At 41.5% G+C, this 9,413-nt stretch overlaps 1 protein-coding gene across 3 annotated transcripts; it reads right to left on the reverse strand.

Moving 5' to 3' along the window:
* Window positions 1–203: 203 nt before the first annotated feature.
* Window positions 204–8,423, reverse strand: LOC127369659 (zinc transporter ZIP12-like). 3 transcript variants are annotated; one of them, XM_051411225.1, is made up of 13 exons: window positions 8,215–8,423; window positions 7,094–7,390; window positions 6,096–6,425; window positions 5,803–6,010; window positions 4,853–5,016; window positions 4,521–4,692; window positions 3,964–4,136; window positions 3,688–3,843; window positions 3,379–3,444; window positions 1,815–1,887; window positions 1,522–1,680; window positions 1,213–1,400; window positions 204–725 (listed from the first exon to the last, which is right to left on the reverse strand). In XM_051411225.1, exons 2-13 carry the CDS (start codon window positions 7,337–7,339, stop codon window positions 597–599), a joined length of 2,064 nt encoding a protein of 687 aa, XP_051267185.1. In that variant the 5' UTR covers window positions 7,340–7,390; window positions 8,215–8,423; the 3' UTR covers window positions 204–596. The 3 variants fall into 3 exon arrangements, with proteins under 3 accessions (XP_051267185.1, XP_051267184.1, XP_051267186.1); XM_051411224.1 differs by having other exon boundaries at window positions 8,202–8,423; XM_051411226.1 differs by lacking the exons at window positions 4,853–5,016; window positions 5,803–6,010; window positions 6,096–6,425; window positions 7,094–7,390; window positions 8,215–8,423 and having other exon boundaries at window positions 3,688–3,814; window positions 4,521–4,670.
* Between the last annotated feature and the right edge of the window lie 990 nt (window positions 8,424–9,413).

The raw sequence follows: 9,413 nt of genomic DNA on the forward strand, positions 1-9,413 counted from the left end.
ACTAAATCACTGGAGTGTTAACTAAATGAACACCGTGCAAATTTAACAGTTCTTTCAGGAAACTTCTTGGTAAATACTGTAAAATGACAGGCCTGTAACATAACGTGTAACCCAGTTAATATATAAAAGAAAACATTGTATAAAATCAACAAAAAACCCACACTGACTTTCCCCTTATCAGTATAAAGACACAAATGAGCAGGTAGATTTATAATACTTTATATTTTGCTAGTGAGAATTTACTTTAAAATCAAAATGATTTGATTGTCTGAGGCAACGTATGTATTTCACAGAACAACAGATATGCACAATTGTACCTGATGCTGCCAAATACGTTAGTAAGTATAATAGTTTCGAGATACAGGCACCCATGATACCTAACATACAAAAATAAATCATAAAGTATAAAAAAAAGAGTATTCATACAGCTAACGTACATTTATCATCCAGTGCTGAGACTACAACATCATAAATACTCACTCATTGCTAAAACATCCTAGTTGCACACGCAGCAAAGAGATGATAACACAATGAAAATTAAAAAACAACATTTGTTTCAGCTCAAACCCGCGTGAAGAGATGAGTCCCGTACACATTTAGAGTTTGAGTTCATGCTCAAAGAGTGCGAGGAGCAGAAGACAGGCCCAACCCATCAATAGGCCGAGATTTTGGAGGAGAAACATGAGGCACGGTCTGTCGGTCTGCACTCGATTCATCTCTGGAAGCTGAAAAAAAGACAGAAATAAAGAGTAAAACTAAATTATTAACAGGTTTAGACGACAAATTGCAACGGCTGGCATTACGAAAATCAACAATGTGATAGTCTGTCTCTCAATATTAATAGCGACTTCCTAAATTGTCCATGGCACTCTTTAATTCCTAATGGAAGATCTTTAAAAACAGGTCACACATATGTCATTTCTAAAAAGGCTAATTAATTTAATAAAGTAGTTGTGAACTGTGGTTTTTAGCAAAAGCTACTCAAATAGGAGTAACAAGGTTGGGAATCAGTGTTCACCTCAAAATAAATACAGTTCTTACAGTCATAAAGAAGTATAATGATACCTAGTGCAATGGTGTGGCTTATTGTTGTGTTTTTAATATGTTTTTGTAGTTATGACACAGATGAATAAACTATACCAGGGTCAATAAATAGTTTTTTCATTGGATTTCATGGATTTGTTTGCAATAAGAAGGCTAAGGCTCCCTTACCATTTCTACCAGTGACAAATAGAGGAAAATCCCAGCAGTAACAGCAAAGATCCACCGCTGCACTTCCATCTCTGAGGAAACAAACAGTCCGATGTAGAGGCCCATGAAGGCCGTCAGAGCGCTCAGGAAGTTCATCAGCACAGCAGTCTTCACTGAGAGCCCAGAGCTGAGCAACACTGCAAAGTCCCCTTTGAGACAGAAAGCAGAAAAAAAGATAAGTTGTCAGTCACGCAGAGTGTTTCCTGGCCTCAGCCATAAAAACAAAACAAAACAAAAAGTGTTGCCAAAGTAAGAACCGCAACCTCTCACCCATCTCATGCGGGATCTCGTGGCACAGGATGGCCACGGTGGTCGCCATGCCGGTCTCGGCCGAAGAGGAAAAGGCTGCCCCGACAACCAGGCCATCGGCGAAGTTATGAAGGCTGTCTCCCACGATTACCATCACAGCTAGCAGGGGAACCCCTCGTCCTGGGAACACAAAGGGAGCCTGTGTCGTTACAGTTCATCCTCAGACCGGGACAATTGCTCTGTCATGCCGGGCGACCAATTACAAAGCACATCACATTCGACTGTTCTGTGCAGCTTATATTGACGGAGCTTACTCTGATGTGAAGGCCTCCTTATGTCTGAGTGTTCAGGAGATACTTCTGTACACTCCAAGTCATCCACAGGCCCCTGCAGGTTACAGATAATTATTCACAGTACAGATTCATAACCTTTCTTAACCTCTGATTCTAATTTGGTTAAATGAAGGGAGCTGGATGAGACAGGATATTTTTATGTAACAAGAGTGGTTGGAAAATAGTCCAGTTTCCACGTGTGTGACGCTGTGTCCAACCATCTCTGTGTCCGAAAATGTTACAGTTGAAGTATTTATTCAGCTGTATGCGAGCATGAAGTGCATTCTGAATGATTCAATACTTCTCATTCTCCAACATCCTACATACTCTGTTCCTTCACTCCCTCCTACACCACTCTTCATCGCCTGTTATATAAGAGCAGCACAGGAAAATTGATTTGAGTGAATTTCGGTATGTTTTTTTGAAATGTGAACATTGATTCAGTTGATTCATGCTATCCTCAATCTGCAGTGTGTGCATAGATAGATCATTTAACTGATTCTTGCTATTGTCACATCTGTTTTATCCTGTCGTATATATGTGTGTGTGTGTGTGTGTGTGTGTAAACAAAAAAGTCGGGCAAAATAATGCCGTAATTGACCATTTGCTGTCCTGTCAACAGTGCCCTCTAGCAGTACTCCACTGTTTATAACAAGTACATAAGTGCTTTCTTGATGCTTGGGAGGAGGAGTAGTGTGGGAGTGAAGCCTCACTGGGGCAAATGAAACCATGTTGACTTTAATAACTCAACAGTGGTGAAGCACAGAAAACAATGTTTACCTTAGTTGAGAGCTACCACAGCTGCTTTGTGTTTTTTGGAGCCTAGTAAACTTTGTTGCACAAAGTAAGAATTAAAATGTAGTTTTTTGACAGTGATGGAAAAAGGTGAGATTATGATTTGATAAAAAAATTACTGAATTTATATTTATAGTCGCAATAACCAATAAATTACCAGCTACAATAAGACAACTGCACAAGACATACCTCCCACTGACTTAAGTTAGTTATAATACGTGGACACAACATGTTTGAAAATGGTTAAAACATCCAGTTTCTGCCAATCCAAGTGCTGTCCCAACAGTAACAATTTCCACTTTTAGATAATTAATTGTGTTCATAATTCAAATAATGCTTTGCATTAAAAAAAAAGCCTGCATCCAAGCTGTTTCTTCAAGTTTATTTTATACTTGTGGAATACATTAATATATTACTCTTATTGGCTTTTTCTTCACAGTGAAGAGGAGAGACAGACGGCGGAAAGAGCTGACGACAGCTTCACTGTGCACGAAAGCTTGGTGAGTAAAACACCTGTACAGCTGCCCTTGTTGCCATCTTCTTCTAGAATATTTGTAGGCATATATACTTCCCTCAAGGTCTGAAAGAATTGAATCCCGGGTTCCTACTATAGAAAAACGAGTACAGTCAGAATTTCGCATTAAAAAATTGGTTCTGGTGACCTCCCTTGTCCCTGAGTCTCATCTACAAGTAAATATCAGGGGTGATGAGGGGAATCAGGTCCCTGCTAAGAGCACATATACAAACTCACCAGCTGTATGGTGGAGATGGACTTGCCTCTCTGTGACGGACCATTACAGTTGAGCTCTGCATGACCCTGCAGACAAAAAAAAGTCATGAGACCTCTGTTGCTCAACAATCAGCTCTGCAAAAGTTCAGACTTGGCAGAAACTTGCTTGTTCATGGAAAACACTCCTCTGGCCTCTGGCTAGATAAAGAAAATCAGCCACAACTTCAGCACCTTCCCCTTGAAACAATATGGTTTGAGTGATTTGCTACAGTATCTGTGCCATTTTTGTGTCATCAAATAGATAAGGGCAACATAAAATAATTCTCTTACATGGCCGTGAGAAGGGACCACAAAGGAAAAGATTCTTTCAATTAGGAAAAAGCCGTAGATCCCTGCGATCATGCCCAGAATCCTCCACAGATACTCCTTTCCTTCTGTAAAGTGTTCGTCAGCATGACTGTGAGTGTCATCGTGGAGACCAAGGATCTCCAAAGGAGACAAAAAGAAACACAATTAGACATTTACTCCAGCAGCGAGTCTCTTTATACATGTATGTCACTTGACTCACAGTTACAGAGGATGGTGCAGTGGTTCTGTGTCCTATACCTGTGGTATGAGGTGCAGGAGTGCATCTCCTGAGAGGGTTCCCACTGCAAGGCCCACAAACAGCTGCAGGATGAGGGTGTAAGTCTCCTGGCAGGAGCTGAAGAAGATGAGGCAGATACCGAGCATTGAGCCCACCGTGATGAGGAGGACAGCGGCCGTGCTGTAGCCATACTCTGAAAGGGAGAGTTTTGAGTTAATACACATTGTTTTCTTTACAAATATATAAAGATTATAAATTCTGTCTGAGAAAAACACAAAATAAAACAAAGAAAAACCCCATTCTGAAGACTACATGGACTTTTGCACTTATCCATTTAGATTTATTGTACTGTATGTATGTGTGTCTTTTTTGGCTTTTATAATGTTTGAATTGTGCAAACAAACCAAATAAACCAAAGAACGTGACTTGACTTCGTAACTTATTTAACTGAATAGTTTTTCCTGTGCTAGATTAATGGAAAAGCTCAATTTAGTAAAATAAGAGTTACAAATCAATAACTAATTGCATAATGTATTTATTGGTGACTGTAGGGAAACGATGAGGTAAAATGTCTTACTCTCAAGAGCAGTGGGCAGAGATCCTCTTCTTTTTTGCTCTGCAGACTCACAGGCATTGCCTAGCAACTGCTGAATGATGGCTGGGCAAATTTGTCTGAAGTGCTCCTTGGAAATTGGCAAATGAGGATTCAGAGCAAAAATATCCACCAGCTGATTGGCTGAAAAACATACCTGATTGGATTCAAAAGGAAAAGACAAATTTGTGGATGAGTAGGAGGCTCTTCAAATCAAGCATTACAGTGCCTGCATGCAGCTTACAGCAATGTTGTCATGCTTGTTATTCTCAGTACAGAATATTCTCTTTTAAATCAAACATTTGCCCCAGCCTCACCTGTGCCCAGTCTTGCCTCAGTCCTCCGCTTTCATGGTTGCAACCATCCAGCGGAGGCCCGGCCCCTTTCTGTGATCTCTTTGTGATGCTCCGCCTCTTCCTGTCGTGAGAGTGTGTAACTCCTTGCTGACCTACGCCCAGCTGATGAAGCAACTCCTCTAAGTCTGAGCAACAAAAAATATGTATAATGATACTGTGCACCAGGTCAGATTCAACCAAATAAATCAGCGTCTGTTTGGACAAAATACAACTTTATGCAGATGAGATTAAAATAGAGCAGAAGTTCCACTCAGATGACTCATCATTAATGGTTGTAGCCAGTATTAAAGTTCTACTGAGATGTTGGATTGAACCAACAAATTGCCGGTATTTAATAATGAATTTTTGCCCTTTTCATATAAAAGATTAATATCAGACTAATGAAAATCTTTCAGGAGGGTTAGCCGCTCTTTTATGCATGATGACTCATTCCTCCTAGTCAGTGGCAGTGAGAGGAAACACCTTGAAATGAGAATGTATTTAAAGAAGATACCGAAGAGTTAAAGCACCTGTAATCAATATTTTTTACAACGGCAATGGATCAAATGGCTTTGTGTAATTTTCAAAGATGTTGCTCGTAGTGATGAACCCACAGAGAATTATCACCCGACTCTGAGATTCCCCTCAGCTTTACGGAGATTTATAGCTTCTTTCAGCTCATTCTTTTGGTTTTATGGCCCCCATCTTCACTGTTTTAGTTCACTCACTGCGCTATCATAGTGTCACTTTTGGCAGCAACAGGCACCTATTTGTAGATTAACCCATTACCTTCTGTGCACCAAACAGGAGGTAGCCACAGTTAGCAACAAGCTGGTGAATGTAATGGAACATTTAGAAGTTAAAGAGCCAGGTATTTAAATAAAAAGCAAAAGTCAGTCTGTTTAAATGTGCGTTTCTGCTCTTGAACTTACCTATTATCTGCAGGTTACTTGTGCGATTAAGGGAATGAAAGATATAGTCGGTAAAGAAAGCAGGAGTAGGGAGGTTCTTCCGTCTGAAACAGTGGCCCTGCAGTATATGGCTGATGATGGCTGCGGCCAGTTTGGGCACAGAAGACACACCGGCACCTGGATTTTCTTTTACGTTAACATCTTCAAGGAGGGCAGTAGCATCAATACACTGTGGGATAAAAGGTGAAATGATCATATCCGTAATGTGCATCTGCTGAGACAGGATATTTCTCAGATAAGAAAAAGAAACTTACTTCTGAATCAGATGATGTATCCTGATTGGAAGGGTCGTAGTGCTGGTTGATGAGCTGCAGAATACTTTCTGTTTCACTGGATGATAGGAAGCGGTCATCCTCTGCTGGGTGTAGATTAATGAGGGCCAAAAGGTAGAACTGATAGTTCCCAAATGAGGAGGAAGAGGATGAGGAAAGGGAGGCAGGAGAGGCGGCATTTGACACACAGAGATCTTGCAAGTTAATTATGTAGTACAGCAGAAGAGTGGAGATCCGCTGGTACTCCTCCTTAGTGAAGTAAGCCTTCCCATCATCCTCTAGAACAGAGAGAGCTACATCTGGTGTCAGGCACTGTAACAAGAACAGGGACACGCAATAAGAAGATTTCAGGCAGATTTTAGGGACATAAAGTCGCAAAATAGCAGGGTATGTGACGTTAGATTTACATGTCAACATTCGGTAGAGAAGAATCAGCTTGACAAAAGGCCTACTTTCTCCGGGCTTACACTGTATTTTGCTTCTGAGAAAGGCTTTGTGCTGCTGTTTATGTTTAGGTAAAGAGAATACAAACCCAATTAGACCCACAAACAAAAAAATCTAGACACACAGAGAGACAGTGAAGCACTATTCATTGTTAGACAGAGCAGACTTTTCTGCAAACAATGAGGAAAAGTAAAAAGTTGCTCTCTTAATTTTCAAGGCTTGACACACATAATCCTATTGTCAGGCCACCTGCACAAACATATGAAGTACCTCTAACTCCACTCTATGGAGTGTATTATGTCAAACTGAGGGATGTCTAAAGCCACTCAGCATGAATGCCCCATAAAGGTCAAGGACTTAAGCCTCCACATTCACTCACATTCCAGTCATAACAAGTATGCGTCTTGGAATAAGCAGCCAGGAATGGGATGAATAAATAAAAAGTACTTAGCATATAGATGTAAAAGTGGCTCAATTTATCATCTAGTGACACTTAATAATTAACTTGTAACTAGTAATTAAGATGTACACTTTACCCTGTCACAGGCATCTTGAGAGGTGCCAAGCCGCTCTGCACAGTGCACTGCCCGAAGGAGTGTGGCAATCAGGATACCGGTGTGGTTCTTTTGGAGCTGAGGCTCGTTGTCGGTACCCAGGGGCAGGTCCAAGGCCCTGAGAGCCTCTTGCAGGTACTCCTGCTCCTGCCCTTTCACCTCCTGCACTCTCCCCAGCAGACAAAGAAGCAGCAGCAGCAAAGCGGGAGCAGTGCTCCTGGAGTTCATGTTCCTACCGAGGCCGTCCGACTCCCTCAAGCTCCCACGACTGGCTTAGGACTTCAGACAACAAGGAGACGATGGATAGAAAACACAAACAAGCAAAGTGAGAGAGAAGTTTGCATCAAGGTGAACAAGAAGAGAGAACAGAAAGCTTCTAGAGAAGAAGAGCTGTGGGAGGTGTTAATAATAGGTACGCCTGATCTGGTGGAGGACAGGAGGGCTTGGGGGGCACCCCTCAGCTGAACCAACCCTTACAGTGCCGAACGGTCAGCCAAAGCCTGGGCCCCTCAGTCCACAACAAAAGGATTAGTGCAGGCAAGTGAGAGAGCACAGGGGCAGGGAGAAGGGGGCATGAAGGGGGAGACAGTAGAGAAAATAATTAGTACTGGGGAAAATTAGGGACTAGGGAAAAGCTATAATTAACGCCAAGCAAAGGCTCTCACAGACAGAGATCTAAAAAAAAAAAGTGCTAGAAATTCTGCAGCCGTTCAGTTTGTATCTCAGTTTTAAGAAAGTCTTCATTATGGTCTAAATACTGAACCTTTTTTTGCAGCATCAGTTGTTCAGAAACAAGACAGGAGCTGGTATGAGTGAGTACATGTAGCATGTTGACTACAATCCCCAGATCCCCCCCCTCCCCACCCCCCATGCATAAAGCACTGGGGATGTTCATATCAAAGGGGTTTCTTATTCTGCATGATCTCTGAGTCATCAAAGATCAAGCATACTGTGCAAAAACATGCCAAGCTTTCTCGCAACACTTTCCAACAGCCGCCCACACTGTTCACCCAGCAGGTCAAACCGACCAAGCAATAAGAGGACAAAAGCTGCAGCAGTACTGAGATGGAATAGATGAAAAAAAGCTTACCGGATGAACCTACCGTTCTCCCCTCTGCTCCTCTCAGCTGCTGCAACTAGGTTTGTTGTCCTCCTCCGGCTGGATAAACAGAAGATCCGGTGACTGTTTGGGGAGAATTCTTGGGCATGGGTGCTGCTGGTAAAACCCTCTTACGAGAAGTAAGAGTTGAGTAAGCTCCTGAGGATTAGCTGCGACAGCCTTAGAGAGCTGTGGTTGCCATGGAGAACGCTGCCTCATTTTCAACATTAGGGGATGGGGGTGGCCTGCCGTGGGTAGGGGTGATTGAATGGCTGATGCCTGAGCAAGTCATATTTACAAAAACATTTGAAAATCAGCATTAATCTTATAATATTTTAAATAAAAATCACAGCTGGGATCAGATCTGATTATATTTTTCTGTATGTACAAAAAACGTGTACGAATGTATATTTTCACAACCTTTCATGACATGTTTATTTACATTTTAAATTACCTATTATATATGGCTGACATTTAATAATCTGGTCATATGCCTTACTGTCATTAACAGCTATCTAGTCATTATAGAAGGGGTCTTGTTTGTGCGAAGGTGTGTGAAATACTGCAGCAATGACACAGAGACATGATCCTCCCCTCCCTTGATCACACTGTCACATTTAAAGTTGGCCAAACAACAACAGTTTCCAAAAAGTTTCCACAGTATTGTTGGCAAAGATCCTCATCTCACTCTTACTCAGGAGCCTGACAATCAGCAATGACAGCTTCAAGAAAACTCGACAAGTTATCCTGTAATGACTGTGGGTATGAAGAGATTACATCTTTAATAAATCGAAGAAGAGTTGGTATTTATAGTAGCATCGCCCTAGTGATGGCAACGATGGTTTGTCACTTGGTGGGCTGGTTCATCACGGTCAATCCACACTGAAATATCTCAACAATTACTGGATAGATTGTCATGAAATTCTGTACAGAGATTTATGGTCCCCCTGAGGACAAACCCTAATTATGATTTAAATCCCCTGACCTACATCTAGCATCACCAGCAGGTCAAAGTTTTTGATTGTCCACTGAAATATCTCAATGTCTTCCAGATGGGTTAGTTATTCATGATGATGTTGACATTTCCAGGTGATGTAACCTAATGACATTTATGACATTCCTTTCGCGCCACTGTGAGGTTCCCACTTTTGGTTAATTGTGAAACATCTCAACAACTATTAGATAGATTGTCATGGAATTTGG

This window comes from Dicentrarchus labrax, unplaced genomic scaffold, assembly GCF_905237075.1.
Source record: "Dicentrarchus labrax unplaced genomic scaffold, dlabrax2021, whole genome shotgun sequence".
Taxonomy (NCBI): domain Eukaryota; kingdom Metazoa; phylum Chordata; class Actinopteri; family Moronidae; genus Dicentrarchus; species Dicentrarchus labrax.